The sequence below is a fragment of the Ilyonectria robusta genome (assembly GCF_021365365.1).
Source record: "Ilyonectria robusta strain PMI_751 chromosome Unknown BGZ61scaffold_26, whole genome shotgun sequence".
Taxonomy (NCBI): Eukaryota; Fungi; Ascomycota; class Sordariomycetes; order Hypocreales; family Nectriaceae; genus Ilyonectria; species Ilyonectria robusta.
Window position 1 is genome coordinate 448077 of NW_025764460.1, and position 17892 is coordinate 465968.

Here is a 17892-nt window from a genome sequence, read left to right on the forward strand (position 1 = left end):
CTGGAATGCCTGACCCGATCACCCAGGACCTCGCGGCTTTTCCTCGCGAGGTGCCATCCACACCCCGTGCAGGGGAGTGGTGCATGTGGAGGCGCAGTTGGCTGTCGTGAATCCCTGCAGCTGCGGACTGGCTCCACGGCGGTTGGAGGCGGAGCGGGATTGGACGACGATAGGGGCAGGTGACAGAGACTATTACAACCTGCATAATCTAGCATAGGTAAGGTAGGGAGAGGGAGAAGCTTCACTCGTATTCTTCCTGTTCAGCTTCATCTGCGTACATTTCCCCATAAGCCCTGTCGGCATCTTGAGCCTCCTCCATGTGCAATTTCGCAAGTCGCTGATAGAGCGCAGCCATCCTACGATGGCGCATAGCACGAGCCTGCACTATGGACACGGAAGCAAAGGGGCACAGCGCCTTCTGGCGTGCTTCTGCTTCCCCTATCTGGGAGCCTTGTACCGGTACTATCCTCGGTCTTGCAACGAAGCTGCTGGCGATTTCGGCATCCGCCAGTGGATGCACATTGATTTCAGCGGCGACCTGCGGCCGTGGCTGCTGCGTCACGGGCTGGAGGCCATGGGTTAGCAGCTGCCGGCTTACAGGTGGCGTTGGTTCAGCTGTCTTTGTGTTCCTCTCTGATTGGATCTCTGGTGGCAGTTGTGTGACAGACTCTGAGGTGACGGATGGAAGAGACGCCGGTAAATTGGGTGGCTGGACTTGAGAAGGAAATTAATGAGTTAGTCTTCATTGTGAAAGTGCTGACAAGGCCCGGACGAGACGTACGATTGGGAGCCTGGTATCCGTAGACTTGGCGCGCTTCCCGCTTCTCTGGGACGTGGATGAAGGCGAGCGACTGCAGAAGATTCTCCCGGGACGCCGCTCCCAGGTTGTTTGCGCTGATGCCGGATGGAATGTTCTGGATTTGGTCATCGCGCAGCGCTGTCCCGAATGGCCCCAAGGTTATGCCAACAGAGCCGTCAAACAGGTCGCCAAGCTTAGCCCGCAGCCCGACCTTGGCCGTACTTTCAGCCTGGAGGACGAACTTGGACCCCCGATGCTGCTTGACAAGGAGGGCAACTGCCATGTAGTCGCCGATTCCATTGGACTTTTCAGCCGGCTTCAGCGTCCAGGTGATTTGATATGGCGATGCGTCACGACCCGAACCGGGGCGCCAAGCTGACTTGGCCTCGACTGTGTGCAGGATGCGCTTGGACGACTCTTCTGTGACCGACTTCGAGGCGGAGAAGCCGATGGAGACGCCGCCTGGAATTTCGCCCGATGCGTTGGCCTGGGTCTCGCCGGTCTCGCTTCTGGATATCATGTGCTCGCCGATGTACCAAACTCCGTCCTGCGCCGGTTCGTAGGACTTGAACGTGGGCTTGTCCGAGGTGTATGCCTTCTTGTCTCCGGGGTCGTGTTCGACGGTGAGAGAAATTCTGCAGCTCTTGAAGTACCGACCTTGGTCAGCGCGAGGGGAGACTTTCAGAACGAGGAGCGTCGCATCGTTGGGCGACGACCCAGGCCCTCCTATCTGACCGTGAACCTCGTACAGGCGCTGGAAGACCACTTCATAGCCCGACTTTGTGAGAGTTCCTTCATGGGATGGCGCATCGCTCTTGAGGGCGCCGCCGTCCAAAACAATGCCGGCTTTGACTTCTCCCTGCTCGGGCAGAGGCACAAGGGCAGGATAGACGGTGCTCGGCTTGTTCATTGTCAACGCTTGGAATGGGTCACAAAAGAAAACGAATATGTAGTAGGTTGCAAAGGCATCCTCCGCGTTCTTTTAACCTGGGATGGGCTAGAACTTCCCGTATTTTAAGAAATGTGCCAGGCCGGGGATGAGCAGTATCCGAGCAAAAGCACTGCCTGCCTGAGATGCCCGCCCGCCTGCTTCCTCTGTGACACCACCTGCAGTTGGGCTGAATTGCTAGGAAATCATTGGCACGCTTGTTTGTCTAATCAGCAGTGCCAAGACCCGGGCAGACTCTCAGGCAAGGACACCCCTTCAGCCCGTTTTTTTCTCACATCTCAACTACCCATCGAACTCGTCGCAAAGTCTTCTGCAGCACTTGCAATCTCAAGCTCACTGCGGTGGATGCATCACCTGGGCATCACCCGGGCATCCCCTATCTAGGCAGCTCCCCATGACGACAGCGACCGGAATAAGGTATGGAACATTCAGAAGAGTCGCCGCGGCTGCGGCTGCACGTTCACAACGCCCCTCAAGGCGACGTCACGACGCGAGTTGGGTCTCGTAAATATGGGTAGGTAACTAACAAGGATCCCGTTCAACTCCCGCCTTGCCGTGATGCAGCATAAACACTAATCCTTCCAAGTGTTGTCGCGGTCCACGATATCGGCGTCAGCCCAGAGACAACTTGGGCATTCCACACGGACAATGGGAGTGTGAGATGGTTGAACGACTTGTTCCCAAGGCGTCTTTCCGATCTGATAGTCATGCCTCTCCATTACCAGATGCCAAGTGGCTGCGGCATAACCGAGGAATTTATTTCCGCGACTGCCGAAGCTCTTCTAAGCCAGCTATCCACAGAAAAATCCACAGAGGTCCGTGTTTCCCTCGCACTTAGTAGTAGTGGATCGTGTTGTGACCTTGCGTCGTGAATCCAGCATCGCTCACTAGCCTTTATCGGGCACGGCCTGGGCGGCATCATCATCAAAAGGGTGCGTTTCCCATCACTCTGGCCGCATCCGCTCGCACCTCTGATGGATCTGCAGGCCATTTCAATCGCAATCAGGTCGGAGAAATACTCGCCACTTATCGCAGGCCGAACCTCGCTTCTTGTACGTCAAATATCCAAGTATATGGTGACTTCCAGGGGTAAGCGGGCCCCAAGTACTGCCGCCTTCGAATCACTCCCATGTTCGCTAACAGGTCGAGAAACATTAGAACACACCAAAGGATATTTCGACCTTCTAAGGATTCTGTCTCTATTTCACTGCAACGCATGCATACCCAGCATGAGCTCAACCGCTGGGACCTTCAACTGGTTGGATGACCACCCAGCGTTTCGAACCTGGCTGGCTGCAGACACACACTCGCGAAGAACTCTTTGGATTCATGGGAAACATGGATCTGGAAGCTCCATCCTAGCAGCGCTGGCAGCAGACCGTGCCGCACAGGCGCTTAAAGACAAGCATGCCATTATCATTGGCTTCCGTTTCGACTCGAACCACGACGGACATACATCCACCTTCAAATTGTTTTCTTCGCTTAGCTTTCAACTGCTCTGCGCGCTCCCGGGGCTTTTCGAGCACGTTTCGCGACTATACAACCACATAGGGGACTTGAATTCACCAGACGAGAAGCCGAGACTAAGGCTCGATAGGCTTTGGGTCCTCTTGCGGACTTTGCTCTCCTGCCCAGAACATGGCAACGTCATCTGTCTGATTGAAGGAATTGACGAGTGCGATTCATCGTCCAATCGGTTCCTTGAAGACTTCGTGAAGCTTCCTTACTCCGCACCTTCGGCTCCCAGATTGGTTGCGAGTAGTGTCACTGGCAGTGACTCGTACGCCCACGTGTGTTCCGAGAGCAGGATCGACCTTGACGAGAAACTCCGCGATGGAAAGGATGTGGAAATCTCTGTCAAAAGTATGATTGACGAACGGTCCCGCTCCCGAAACCTCTATCGAAAGGCCGGAGGGGCAATCTCGCAAGCTATCCGTCAGTCCTCGCCAACGATGCTCACGGCGAGCTTGGCATTGGAACTACTGGATACTGGAATGACGTCCACATGCCGTGCTGTAGATGAAACATTGCAGTCACTGCCGGGTACAGTGTCTGGGCTTTGCGAGAAACTGATTTCCCAGGCGCAGGGAACCAGATCCAGTTGGGGCCTCGCCGGGCTGTGCTGGATAGCACATGCTGCCCGGCCTCTGACGCTCAGTGAGATTTCCGTGGCTGTGGCGATCCAATGTAGGATGGTTGACGGTCAAATTGATGTTTCTTACGACAAGAATGACGTTTTGCTGGATCCTGCTTCGGACCTCCACGCTCTCTTTGGCGGACTTGTGGTGATCCGAGATAACAAGGTCTATTTCGTGAACAAGGCATTGCAAGCTGACATCACCCAGAGACACACTGGCAGTTGCAAAGGACAATGCGACCTATGTTCTGGACATGTGTTTCTAGCACATGCATGCCTTACCTACCTCGACATCATGATGCCCCAGTCCCCAGTGCCGCTTTACACCCCAGGGTCGTCCGTCCCGCCGCCGGCAGATGATGAAGGTCTTCTAGCCTACGCCGTTCAATACTGGCCAAAACATTACCAGAAGGCAGTGATTGATGATAACGTGCGGCCAGGGTTCCACCGCTATTTTGAGACCGACAACTTGATCAACAACTGGGCGTATCGGACCCGGACTCCTCACGACGACTTGATCCGACCGACCGATGCCATGAGGGATCCGCTTTCCGTCGCGTCAGAATTTGGAACCGGTGACCTAGTCAGTGTTTTGCTAGAGGATCGAAAGTCAGAGGATGTCAAAGTCAAAGGATCAATGGCTTTGGGGTATGCCATCGAAATGGGCCACGTCGCCATCGTCAGGAAGCTTGTGAAGGCGGAGGTAAGCAACTGGAGAGCCTTACACATTGCAGCCGCCTATGATCAGAAACCTATCATCTCGTATCTTCTATCTGTGGATTACTCGGCTTCCGAAGCAAATAGTCAGGGCTTACTCCCCATTCATGTGGCGGCTGAGTGCGGTAGTCTTCGAGCCGCCGAGTTGCTACTTGAAGGCAGAGCTCAGGATGCAAACAAAGGCGCCAACGATGGTACGATGCCCCTCCATTTAGCAAGTCAGTTCGGACATCCCAATATGGTTCGGACTCTGCTCCAAAAGAAGGCGAATCCCAACGCAACCTTAGCCAGCGGATCAACTGCGTTGCACTTAGCGTGTGAATGGCAACAACTGGAGGCAATCGGGGCTCTCTTAAAGGGCCATGCGAAAGTCAATGCGATTGACAACTCCAGGAGAACGCCGCTTCATTTGGCTGCCTCCACGGGGCGTACCGATGTCGTCGATCTTTTGCTGCGAGATCTAGATGACGATGCGAGAAATTCACTCCTCGAGAGTCAAGACGAGGACGGGAAGACGCCGCTTCATATAGCCGCTGAAATGCCGGGACACATGAATATCGTCGAAAAGCTCCTTACCATGTCCTCCCGGGACGAGATGGTCTTGATGCAGGATGACAAGCTCCGCGTGCCGCTCCATCTCGCTGCCAAGAATGGCGATGCCGCCGCCGTCAAAGCATTGATGGAAGAGGGCCCAGTCCAGATCGCCGAGACGGACCAGGACCAGTCGAATCCCATACACTTCGCTATACAAGGTGGGAGCATTGACGTTGTAGAGCGCCTTTGCAAACAACACGACGTCCAAGACGTCTCCCTCAACGTGTTCAACTCTTCGAAGATGACTCCCCTGCACCTAGCGTGCGATGTTGAGAACGCTGCCATGGTAAAGACCTTGCTCGAGTATCGCGCTCAGGCCGAAATCGTCGGGGGTAATAACGAGACGCCGCTTCATATTGCCTGCCGCAAAGGACTCTCCGAGATCTCTGAGATCCTTCTTCACAATGGCGCCAACCCCACGTCTACGACGGCCGACGGCTCGTCGCCCCTGCATCTCGCATCAGCAAAGGGATGCCATACCATAGTGGCCATGCTTCTTAATCGATCGCGAGATGTCGATATCGCTGATCACACTGGTCGCCGTCCGATCCACCGCGCGGCTCAAGGGGGCCACGGAGACGTAGTGATCCAGCTCCTAGAAATCGGTGCCGACCCAGAGCTGGTTGATAACGAAGGCATGACACTTCTTCACTACACCTGCGAGGGAGGATCCGCTCGATGTGTGAGAACTCTGCTGGACTCGGGTATTGGGGGCTCAGTGGATGACAAAGACAGCAAAGATCGAACACCTCTGCACATTGCGTCTAAGGCGGGGAATTACGACGTCATAACAGAATTGCTACACGATGAGGCTGCGCCATCCAGCCATGACAAGGACGGCAAGATACCTCTGGAACTCGCCAGCGATGAGAAGGTGATCCAGAAACTCCTCGAGGTGACACCAAGGCCTTGGAACACTGCTAAGACTACTGAGATGATGCAGCAAGCGGCAAGTCTTGGGCACACGGGGGTCATGGAGAAGCTGTTAGCCGAACCCGAAATTGATATCACTGTTCTCGTCAGTGGCGATATGTCGCTGCTCGACTTAGCAGCCAAAAACGGCCACCCCGCTGTCGCCGAGCTACTCCTTGAGGTTCCTAGCACCTCCCCAGAGCGCGGCGAGAGTGGCAGGCGGACGCCCGTCTCGTATGCCTCAGAGCATGGACACAACGATGTTCTCAAGCTGCTTCTCGATAGGGGATGGGACGCCAATTCGTTCGACGACGACAACCGCTCCCCAGCATCGTATGCGGCCGAGGCGGGACGTGATGACACTATTCAGCTTCTCTACAAAGCAGAGGCCGCCATATGTAGGGAAACACCAGACGGAACCTCCCCTCTCTTGTTCGCTGCTATAAATGGGCATCACACCACCGTAGAGCTCCTACTTTCCCTCGGATCCAATCCCAACGTTGTCGATAGTTCGGGCAAGTCATGTCTACACATGGCTGCCGAAAAGGGCCACACAAAAGTTGCCAGGGCGTTGCTAGATTGCAAGGAATTCAACGCCGGAAACAGCCGGGACCAAGAAGCGTCAACAGCAATGTACATTGCAGCATACTACGGACGAGCCGAGATTGTCGCTGCCATGCTGGAGAAGGGCCTAGACAAAGAAAAGCCCGGCCCCAATGGCTGGCGCCCGCTTCACGCCGCCCACGATTCTCTTGCTGTCGTTAGAATTCTCCTCAGAACTAAGCCAGAGATTGACGCAAAGGCAGGGGACGGCAGGACCTCCCTCGCGATGGCGATAGAGGGACACTATGAGGAAGTGGTGGAAGAGCTTTTGGAGCATGGCGCGAATCCCCTCGTCCCAGACCAGTCCGGCAAAACGCCCCTCCACGTCGCAGCGAGCAAACCAGCAATCCGGCCGCTCCGCCTAATGTTGAAACTGGTCAGGAAATCCAAAATCAATACCCCAGATGGAGACAAGGAGACACCGTTCTCACTGGCGGTCCGCGCGGGGAGCGAGGAAGCGGTTCAACTAATCATGAAAAAGGGAGACGTAGACCTCACAGCGACGAATGCTTCAGGTCAAACGCCGCTGTGGACCGCAGTAGGGTGCAAGAATCTCAGCCTGGCGGAGCTGATACTAAAACCCTTGCGGGAACGGCCGGAGTTTAACGTCGATAGTCTGGGGCAACCTTTCGAGGACCTGCTTTCCAAAGCCATCGAGGAGGGCGACCCAGCTGTCTTCAGTCTGCTTTGGGACCTGGCAAAGTTTAACAAACCCATTGAGCAACTTGTTTTCAAGGCGGTGGACGATGGCCATTCCTGGCTAGCGAAATTCCTCCTCGACAAAGGTGCCGATGCCCAGAGAGTTGATGGGCATGGCTGGACATTAGGTTGGATCGCTTTCTCGGACATGCCGAAGGGTGGAGGGGAGTCCGCGTTGCACTTTGTCGGTCAACCAGCCTCTTGCGACTTCAAGTCTCCCACCGAATGGGATGAAGGTGGCACATCAGAGTACATTGAATTTTTACCTGGTGATGATAGGGAGGGGGCAAGGCTCCGCGTCCGTTTTGGGCAGGACGATGAGCTCAACACGCGCAAGTTTCTCTTTCTTTTCCTATGGCATGTGTCCGTATGCTGACATCACTATCACAGACTCTCAATACGGCCGCACGGGGTTCTTCACGGGAAGTTTCTTCTCACAACGGAGGCGGCGCGGTTATGGTATTCGAGCAAACCACCCGATCCCCCCTCGTGGGTCGTTCTATTTTGAGGTTACGATTCTCAATCAGCCGGGAAGTAACCCGGGGTAAGTCTAGCCATAACCCTATACAGCCTTAAAGCGCATTTGTAAACATTTTACAGTCAGAGAATCTCCCGGCTCATGGCGATCGCCATTGCAGCGAAGACTTATGCAATAAACCGGTTACCCGGTTTAAATCCCCATTCATGGGCATACCACAGCGACGATGGACAGATCTGGCAAGAAGGTGAGTCGACTGAGGGGTATGGAGCTTTCCGATTGGGTGAAACCGTTGGATGCGGTGTCGACATTGCCAGTGGGATTGGGTTTTTCACGAGAGAGGGGGTGAGAAATGGTTCGTGGATACTCGTCCTTTATTCCGTTAAAAAGTGATGATAATATTGCTGACATTTGGACGCAGTGGAGTTCGACCTGAAGGGAATCAAGGGGCGACTCTACCCAGTTGTGCTATTTAGGGGATACACCTCCGACTCTCTTGAGATTGAAACGAACTTCACCGGGAAGGAGAGACCCTTCAAATATGTACTGGATGTGGCGCGATGAGTTTGTGGATGGGACTATGCCTCGCGCCGCGATCACATCCCATGATGGATCGAATCCCAGAAGTAAGTGAGGGAACTAGCAGATGATTCTGGATTGAGATAGGAGCCCCGTGGTAGGTTAGAGGGTAGAACAGACATGGGTTGGTTCCTCCCCCTCGGTCCCCCTTTCGTCCCTATAGGGGAGGGATGGCCAAACCCGTCGTATTAAAAGAAAGGTGCGTAAGTTGACAAATTTGAGATAATATAATACGCGTAGGATTGCTTTAATTATAAATGGGATTAAGGTGACATGGACCATAGTGAGTCTGCAGTGAAGAGAGCTTAAATAAAAGTACTGTAATAACTAACTGCTGCCCGTCTCACCAAAATCAATCTCGTCATCAAGCCTGGACAGCACATTACTGTGGTGGGTCGGACAGGCGTGGGAACGCTATCCTGGATGAAGGTACGGATTCAATTAGCCATGTCGACTTCCTATATGTACCGCATGGTACCATAGTGTTATCAAGAGAGCTTGAAATAACAGACAAGAAATAGAGCGGACCTTGAAATAAGTCTGCCAAGGCGCCATGAACCCAAATCTGGAGGACTCTTCCAGCGCTTCTATTACCTCTGCAGCCTCTTTATTTTCTATCTTACTATATTATATTATATTCTATACCAGATAGTATATAATTTATATAAAGTTAGCCGTATATAAATATTATTCCAGTTATAAAAAGCTATTTTATAGTATAATTTTAATAAATTAGCTATATATTAATATATAATAAAATATATTTAAAAAAGAATTTAAAAGAGAAAATAATAATAATTCTAATATATTAAAATTAAATAATTTATTAAATATAGTTATAATATTTTCTCTTAAATATTAATTCTTTTTTAGAAAATTTTAAAAAAATTTTAAGTATAATATATATTATATCTCAGCTGACGCCAGCCACCAACAGGCTGAATAGCCTTAACCAATCAAAACCTGACTCTCGGGTATCTCAGCCTGGTCGCCAAGTCGGGCCGCAGTCTGTTTCAACTCCTCCTCTTTTCACCATAAGAGCGCACATAATCCTTCTGCTCTATGCTCACAACAGTCGAAGCAAGATCGCCATCTTAGCCTGTACGACCCCCGCCGCTTGGAGAGGCGACCTTCGTGAAGACTTTGAGTCTCAGCGTTGGACAACGTTCAGCGATGGCTGAGAAACCCCGCATCCTGTGCCTTGATGGAGGTGGCATTCGGGGTCTCTCGGAAATCCTCATCCTCAAGGAACTAATGCTGCAGGTCCGTATTCAGAATGGCCTCGATAGCACGCCCGAACCTCGCCAATGCTTCGACTTCATTTGCGGAACCAGCACCGGTGGCCTCCTCGCCGTTCTACTGGGTCGTCTGGACTGCACTCTTGACGAATGTGAAGCTTTGTACAGAGAGTTCGGGTCCGAGATATTCTCTGGAGGATCTCTTCAGAAGCTCTTCACTGGGTCGAAGCATGCAAGCGCTGGCCTCGCGAAAATCGTGCGGCAGAAGGCCGGAGAACAGATGATGTACGAAGCTGATTCTGTGGAGAACCCCCATGTACCCGTAGGTCGCTGCTCCCAACTCCATGCTGTTGATTGATTCGTCGTACTAACTGCCCTTCGCCTCATTAGGTAGCCGTTGTCGCCGTATCCCGATCGACTCGTGACGATTACTTGTTCCGAACATACGGAGTCCGCTCCAGCGTCGAGCCATGTTCTATTGTCGACGCCTGCCTTGCCACGTCAGCTGCGACGACCTTCTTCCCCCCAGTTACCATAAACGGCGTTGAATACGTCGATGGAGCGTTTCAGAAGAATAACCCCAGCTCTGCTGCCATCTCCGAGGTCGAGTCGGACGAATGGCCTTCACCCATACGCAACGCGGTGGCTGAGGTTACCTGTCTAGTGTCAATCGGAACAGGCCGAGGTTCATTCGAATACAAGAGATCAAGCCTTCGAGATATGTTTGTGCCGAAAGGGCTGGTCTCAATGAAGGAAGCGGCGAAGATGTGTGTGGCAATCACGATGGACTGTCACAAGGAACACTTGAGCGTCCGAAGCAGGTAAGCTTTTCATTCCCAAATCGGAAGACTGTTTTCTCATAGTATTGGCAGGTTTGAGAAAGCTGGTAGAATCGAATCCTATTACCGATTTAATGTCGATAATGGCCTCGAGAAAATTGAGCTCGACGAGAGTGATGGCAAGGCACAGCAGCACCTTTCTGCCGTGACAAAGTCGTACCTCACGAGGGAGGCAACTCAACTCAAGCGTTGCGCCTCGTTGATAAGCCCAAAAAGGGGTATGTCTCTAGTTTCAGAGTAATTTGACAATAAAGCTTGCGTTCTGACTTAATCGCTATTAAAGCAACGAATGTTACCGCTGCGCGCAGCTCCTTCCCAGGTCTGCTATGTTCCAGTATTCCGGATATCACAGACGAATTTGTCGGGCGCGAGTCTGAAATTCACCAACTGCGAGAATCTCTGGATCCAGGTCAACCAGGTCGCAGGAGTGTTCTACTCTGTGGCATGGGCGGTACAGGCAAAACGCAACTTGCGCTGCGACACATGTGGGCTGAGAGGGCCCGATACTCGGCCATTGTCTGGATCAACCTTTGGACGAGCCATCATTCAAACATATCCCTGCGTGAAGCCCATGACACCATGAATTCTTCCTGGCCACTCGATCTTCCCATCACACACAGGAACGGTGAAGGCGACGCCAACGCCTTAGCCCGGGTTGTGGCCCGACTGCGCTCGACACGATATCGCAACTGGCTTCTCGTCCTTGATAGTGCCGAGAATCTAGACCAAGCTGGCCTTGCTAAATACATTCCTTCTTGTCCGCATGGATCCGTCCTCGTCACCAGCACAAGACGCCATGCTTTCAGTGGGTCTCATCCACTCCAAGTGATCAATCTTGACGGCCTGGACGCCAAAACTTCAACTAGCCTCCTCCTCAAACTCGCTCACTGGCCGAGTCTATCCGAATCTAATGGTGAGAAGAAAAGCTTTTAATTAAGAATATAGTGTCGTTAACACAAACGCTAGAAACGATCGCGGCTAAAACCATTGCCAAAGAGCTCGGCGGGATCCCTCTTGCGCTAGAGCAGGCTGCAGGGCTCATCCGAGAAGGAGAATTCAGCTTCTCTACTTTTCTAGGTCAATATAGAAATGAGTACCGACGTCTCATGGCTGCCAATCCCTCAGACGAGCTGTGGTCCTATGACAAGAATCGAGTTATCCTGACCATTCTCGATATGGCACATCGGTCACTCGATAACGAATGTGCAATCCTGCTGGAATACATTGGGGTTCTTGGCTCATGGCCCATCCCTTTGTCAGTTCTTGAACAATCCCTCTTCGTCGATGACCAGGCCAATAGCGCTCCTGGGGACGTGGTTAGGTTGCGGAAAATTCTTTCCGAACCACACTATCTTCGCCTCTCCCTGCGTCGCCTTGCCAAATTCTGCTTGATTAGACTGAAGGAAGTGAATGGTCTCATCGAAAGTGTGACAATTCATCGGGTTCTATGCTCCTGGAGCTTGGACAATATGGTCTCGAGCAAGAAGGAAGTCTTGTTGGTGATGGCAACATACAGCTTAGGAAGGGAAGCCCTCACGGGTCTCACTCCTACGACTGTTCGCTTGTCTTCACTGGTGGGAGAAATCCCAGTAAACCGCAAAAGCATTGCGGCGTTCAAGGATTGCTTCTCTACCATGCAGGATAATAGCTCAATTCGAAAAGATCTAGATCCAGCCACAGAGCGATTTCGCGCCCCCATCTCCCAAATCCTACGATTCGCTGCCTGGGTGGCCACAGCACTCGGAAATTCAGAAAAAGCAAAGACTCTTTTCAGTTCTGCCATTGACTTTGAGATTTATAGGCTCAGTCTGGAAGGGAAACTATGGCCAGAGGGTGCGACAGCACTCGAGCTTCTATGCGGTCTATCGCGAGCTTGCAAAAAGACTGGTCATCTCGGAGAGGCTACGGAAGCTCTCAAATCTGCCTTGCCACTCTCAGAAGAGCTATATCGTGACGGAAGCGACATAGTTGTTACCTTGGTGTCTTTTTTGAAGAATATTTCTGAGAAGCAGGAGACCATGCTACGACACCACAAAGCCGTCGTCATCGCCAGCACAGATCTATCGAGTAAGCGAGGCGCGGACGGGGATGCCGGGTATGCCAGGGATGTCAATGAGGACCACTGGCGGATGGAGTTGGCCGCTGCCGCCAGGAGCGGCAACGAAGATATTGTAAGGCTACTCCTCACAGTGCCGGGCGCCGACAAGAACGCCAAGAACACCTTTGGAGAGACGCCGCTGCACTATGCTGTCAGGGGGGGCCACGAAAGAATCGTGAGGCTTCTCGTCACTGAATTCGGTGCCGATAAGAACGCCAAGGATATTATTGGAAGGACGCCGCTGCACTTTGCTGTCAAGGGGGGCCACGAAAGTATCGTGAGGCTTCTCGTCACTGAATTCGGTGCCGATAAGAACGCCAAGAACAGCTTTGGAGAGACGCTGCTGCACTATGCTGTCAAGGGGGGCCACGAAAGTATCGTGAGGCTTCTCGTCACTGAATTCGGTGCCGATAAGAACGCCGAGGACATTGCTGGAAAGACGCCGCTGCACTTTGCTGCCGGGGAGGGGTATGAAGATGTTGTAAGGCTTCTTGTCACTGAGTTCGGTGCCGATAAGAACGTCAAGAACAGCTTTGGAGAGACACCGCTGCACTATGCCGCCTGGGGGAACGACGAAAGTATCGTGAGGCTTTTAGTCGCTGGGTTAGGTGCCGATATAGATGCTAAGGACAATGACGGGTGCACGCCGTTACACTTTGCTGCTATCTGGGACCACAAAGGTCTTGTAAGTCTGTTAATCGAGCTCGGCGCCGACACACATGCGGAGAACGCCCTGGGAAAGACGCCGCTAGACTTTGCTATCGAGAGGGGCTATAAAACTCTCAAAATGCCGTTCGAATAAGATTACAACTGTCTACTGCCTACTTCTAATTTTGAAGGCAAAGTGTGCCTCCGAGGTTGGACACAGCTATTACAGCAGGACATCTTTAAAGAAGTAGCAAAACTAGTCACAGAGACTAATTTTTCGTAGTCCTTACATGAATCCAGGACTCGTGATGAAATGAAGTCGCCGACTCAAGGCGCTACACCTCTACACATCGCCTAGTAAAACTTTCAGAGAGCAGAGGCATCTTCATTGCTCTATCAGGCAAGTAGATCAGTAAACTACACCTCCCAACTACCTCGGTTCGAGATGCCTGATAAGTATTGAGTCACCGATACTGAAATTATCCTCTTTGCCATGTCAACGACAAGTGCTCCTCATGGATTTGACATTCAGAACCAATTCTGGAAGCCAGTGGTGGACAAACTTTTCAAGTCACTCCCGCGAGAGCAGAGCATAGAGCTTACGCGATGGAAATATTTTGGCCCTAATCAAATAAAGCAATAGAGTTTCCAGTTTATCTACCATCTGATGGATCCGTTACGGACAATTCAATCGATGGATAAGGATCAATGCAGTGATGATGATGTTGATGATTAGTCCATCTCGTCATCCGGATCAGCCGGAAGAGGGGTTTTCATACCCCCCCTTCTGACTAAGGTCAGGATATCAATCTATCCGAGGTTTCGTCATACAGGGTCATCATTCAACACCATCTACAACATACAAGTCCCTTCACTCTGTTCAAGGGAATGGCTGCTTGCTCTCACGCACATCCGAGTTCAGCGCCTCCTATGTGACATCTCCCTGACCCGTCAAATCGATAACCACATTGTTCCTCTCGACGCACGACTGCTTCAATCCGTCCTCATGGCCCAGCAGTCACATACTGTGCAACGTCAACTTCAGCAAGCTCAGCGTCAGCGGTATGTCACTCCCACATCTCAATTACCGTGCCACGCAGCTGAGTGGCGCAGCGGTCAGCTCGACAAGCCACCAATAATCCAATTCGATGTTTGGATTAAGTCTCAGTCAATCTTATTTATACTCATATGACGATGTTTTTTTTCGTCTGGTTGGTTGCGGTAGGTCACGTTCCGCTGCCTCGGTTCGGTAATTGAGGAGCTCCGTCGCAGGTCGCGCATATCTTGTTTTCTAAATCTTCCGTGAATATCCTGATCAATCTCTTTTCTTCCTCAACCTTAATTATTCTCCGGTCATCCTTTGCAGTAGCGCTACTAGCATGGCGCTTGCTTGGTATCGCAAAAGCGTTGATACATCCGTCGACGTCGTTGACGTACGACCCGACAAATCCTACATACGTTGCTCGACAGAATACGGAGGTTTCGGATTCGAGTGTCATCGAGATCACCATCACCAACGCCCCAGACAACTTCTGTGGATATGTTTCAACTTCCGTAGGCACTTCACGCTCCATCTTCTGTCTGGCTGGGCCGTCTGCCAGTGGGAATCAGAAATGTTCGGCCTCGTCTTCTGCGGCGTCCAAAACATGTTTACCAGGTGCATCGCAAGAGACGAGGCCTCGATCCATCTTTTTGCAACGAGAAATGTCACAGCAACTCGGCTAATCTCGTGTGGTAAGGCTTCCAGTCGGCACTATGATGCCGTCAATCTAACCCCTCTCGATTCTGCAGCGATAATGAGTCTGCGCCGTTTTGCCATACTTGGGGATTCCCAAGCGGCATGCGAGCCTTCCAGTGCAGCGTGGTGTCTAGCTTGACCAAGGCAGCATTTACATATTACGGACAAACGGGTCGCGACTTCGCCACGACGATATTGAGCAACGACGAACCCACGCCGACTAACACCGGCGAATCAGGCAACATAGGCGCAGAGATTAGTAGCGAATCGAATGGCAACGAGCTTGAAAGCCGTGATAGTGGTTCGAATACCGCTGCCATGGTCGGAGGTGTCGTGGGAGGGTTGGCAGTGGTGTCGCTGTTGGTTCTGGGCGTCTTGTTCTTGCGACGACGACCTTACAAGCAGCGGGTCACAACTTCGGAGCCTACCCCTAGCGACCCCGTGGGACACACTTTGCACCCACCTGTGGAAGAGTTTGCTTCTAGCACAAGTCTCCAAAGCAAACACCCAAACCAAGCTAGTGTCCCGGTTCGGCCTGAGCTTCATGGATCGCCTGAGTTCCAACCAGAGAGCGCCAGCCATAACATACCGCCACAGCAGGGTTTCATAATCCAAGAACTACCTACGTCTATCCAGGGACTTGGACGGGATAAGCGCCATGGGCCACAGCAGGTGTAGGCTGAATGTGGTGAGTCCCTGATGTGACTAGCCACGCGTTGCCTCACTTGACAACAGCAAGAATCAATATTAGCGGAACAATTCGGGTTCAAATGACAAATTCTACGCTGAAACAATCTCATTTCCTTTTCTCTTCCGTGATTGGGGATGTTGGATTCTGGAAGCCACTACCCGCCCCAAACACAACACCATAGCAATCAACGAGCAAACGCTCAACGGCAACAGCGAATTCAGCGCCCGCAAATGCAACGTTGAGCCCTCTCTGTGACGCATCCGACGGCAGCGCGTTGGAAACTGCAAGATTCGAGGATATGATTGGTCCACGGGAAGCTGTGACGTTCTAGCTCCGGCAGAGTACAGGTAACAAACAAAGAAGGCCGCCCGCCTCATTCACATCCCCTCGCCCGATGGATCTGGTTCATTTTCTTTCCTTTTCTTTTCTTTTCGTCTGGTCTTTTTTCTGTACTTTTCTTGTGCCTCGAGGACTCTCGTCACTGAAATCACGCTCAACTTGCGGACTCTCGCAATCACCCGTCACTGAGCGTCGTCCACACACCCCAAGACCATCCGCCTCTGCGCCTCGCCGAAATGCCCTCGACGCCCCAAAAACGATGGCTTTCCATCGATGAAAAAGCTGCCAGCATCCGCCTGCCAGCTCCCTACCGCGCAAAGTTTGGAGATCGAGCCTCGCGTGCCGCCACGCGATTCTACGTGTGCCTCAACATCTGGCCGTGGGAACTGGTCCCTCAGTACACGTCAGGAGACTGGGGCCTCGGCATGCTGGAGAACCTTGCCATCATCGGAAGACACATTGCCCAGGATGTGAACTTTACCGTCGAGGACTTGCGTCGGCAACTTGTCATGAGCATCATCGTCCGAAGCGGGGAGGGCGAAGTCAAACTACGGTACAAGGATGTGCGGGCGGTTCGTGCCGAATTTCTAGACAAGACCGGCGACAGAATCTGTGGTGAAGATGATGGCGACGATGAATACGATTATGCGGATGAAGACGATGACGAAAAACTCGAAATTGTCGTTCAAGACAAACGCAGAACACAACCAAGCAACCCATCACGCTCAAGCCCCATAACCCGCCTTTCCATGACCCCAAAAGCTCCAAGCTGGGTCCGCGGCATGGTAAAGCAGACTCCCCAAAGGTCCACATCGGAGAGCATCAGGGTTGCTTCAGCTGCTTCGCCGTCGCCTCCCACGCCAGCCCAAGATCGACAGCAACCCAAGTCTTCCCCGAAAATACCGCGGCCGTCACCCACGCTGGGGACTTCTCCTTCTGCAAAGCGACCCAGACTCTCGGCACTCCCTGAGCCCAGACTCTCCGTACTTCCCGAGCTCATCAAAAACAGCCCAGCACCTTCGGGAAGAGAATCACTTGCGCTGAGATCGCCCAGGATTGGCCACGGGAGTCTTCCATCTATGGCATTGGTTTATTCGCAGATGCTCACCAAGGCAGCTGTAAGTCCCCCTGTCTTGTCACATAATGCTGGCTAACCACTTGCTAGGAGCCGCAGGAATCACCTCCGCAACCCGGAAGCATTCACGAGTCCCTTCTTCCTGCCATCACCGACTTTGTCTCTCGGCTCGACTCTCTCATAGACGACATCTCCCGTGCTATAGAGACGACAGAAGCAGAACTTGAGTCCAAACTCGCCGAATGTGAAGAAATCACCAACCTCGAACACGTCGCCCAAGCAAGCATCGATGACGCCAAGCAAGCTCGCCGTAACGCGCAGCTTCGCCACGCCACGCTCGTCGCCGAGGCAGACGAGTTCGAGACAACGGCCATCTCACTTCGAGGGATGATGGGAAGCCAGAGTCAATCGCCCTGTCTGCCACAGCTGCAAACCGCTATCGACGCCTACAATACCCAAAAGCTCGCAAAGCAAGAGGAAGCCGCCGACCAGGAGATCATTGTCCACGAATGCGCCACCGACGTTGATGAGGCCAAGAGGCTCATCAAGGGAAACACGGACATTGTCGCTAAGCTGAAAAATGAAGTATCGGAACTCACTCAAGACTCGGAGCATAAGAGAGCCCGCTGGGGCGTGCTCAACAACGTCAAAAACATGGTTCTTGGCTTGGAGAGGACCATTCCGGACCTGGAGGATATGGCTTTGTCGTAGGTGAAGGGATGAGATGAAGTTTTGGAATCATCCGTGTTCTTTTCGGCC

General features: G+C 52.4%; 5 protein-coding genes across 5 annotated transcripts; 4 read left to right on the top strand and 1 right to left on the bottom strand.

Moving 5' to 3' along the window:
* Positions 1-241: 241 nt before the first annotated feature.
* Positions 242-1709, bottom strand: BGZ61DRAFT_592602 (uncharacterized protein; the record flags this gene model as incomplete). The annotated part of the gene is made up of 3 exons (XM_046256739.1): positions 242-565; positions 599-714; positions 782-1709. 3 exons carry the CDS (start codon positions 1707-1709, stop codon positions 242-244), a joined length of 1368 nt encoding a protein of 455 aa, XP_046098195.1.
* A 3923-nt stretch (positions 1710-5632) lies between these two features.
* Positions 5633-6811, top strand: BGZ61DRAFT_300924 (ankyrin repeat-containing domain protein; the record flags this gene model as incomplete). The annotated part of the gene is made up of 2 exons (XM_046238685.1): positions 5633-5818; positions 6311-6811. Coding segments are annotated over 2 exons (687 nt in total), but the record flags the coding sequence as incomplete, so codon positions are not given.
* Positions 6812-9500: 2689 nt separating this feature from the next.
* BGZ61DRAFT_118514 (acyl transferase/acyl hydrolase/lysophospholipase) lies at positions 9501-10278 on the top strand. The gene is made up of 2 exons (XM_046237015.1): positions 9501-10031; positions 10096-10278. The coding sequence occupies exons 1-2, from the start codon at positions 9641-9643 to the stop codon at positions 10128-10130; spliced, it is 426 nt and encodes a 141-aa protein (XP_046098197.1). The 5' UTR covers positions 9501-9640; the 3' UTR covers positions 10131-10278.
* A 4546-nt stretch (positions 10279-14824) lies between these two features.
* On the top strand, positions 14825-15988 carry BGZ61DRAFT_461210 (uncharacterized protein). The gene has a single exon (XM_046247110.1). The coding sequence runs from the start codon at positions 15131-15133 to the stop codon at positions 15704-15706; it is 576 nt and encodes a 191-aa protein (XP_046098198.1). The 5' UTR covers positions 14825-15130; the 3' UTR covers positions 15707-15988.
* A 306-nt stretch (positions 15989-16294) lies between these two features.
* BGZ61DRAFT_483764 (uncharacterized protein) lies at positions 16295-17844 on the top strand (the record flags this gene model as incomplete). The annotated part of the gene is made up of 2 exons (XM_046249526.1): positions 16295-17176; positions 17224-17844. The coding sequence occupies 2 exons, from the start codon at positions 16295-16297 to the stop codon at positions 17842-17844; spliced, it is 1503 nt and encodes a 500-aa protein (XP_046098199.1).
* Between the last annotated feature and the right edge of the window lie 48 nt (positions 17845-17892).

What these genes read in the sequence shown, in the direction of transcription:
- BGZ61DRAFT_118514 (XM_046237015.1), top strand. Translation starts at nt 9,641, where the DNA reads ATGGCTGAGAAACCCCGCATCCTGTGCCTTGATGGAGGTGGCATTCGG. An exon ending in GAACCCCCATGTACCCGTAG is followed by an intron (nt 10,032 to 10,095) that starts GTCGCTGCTCCC and finishes TCGCCTCATTAG; the next exon opens with GTAGCCGTTGTCGCCGTATC.
- BGZ61DRAFT_461210 (XM_046247110.1), top strand. Translation starts at nt 15,131, where the DNA reads ATGCGAGCCTTCCAGTGCAGCGTGGTGTCTAGCTTGACCAAGGCAGCA.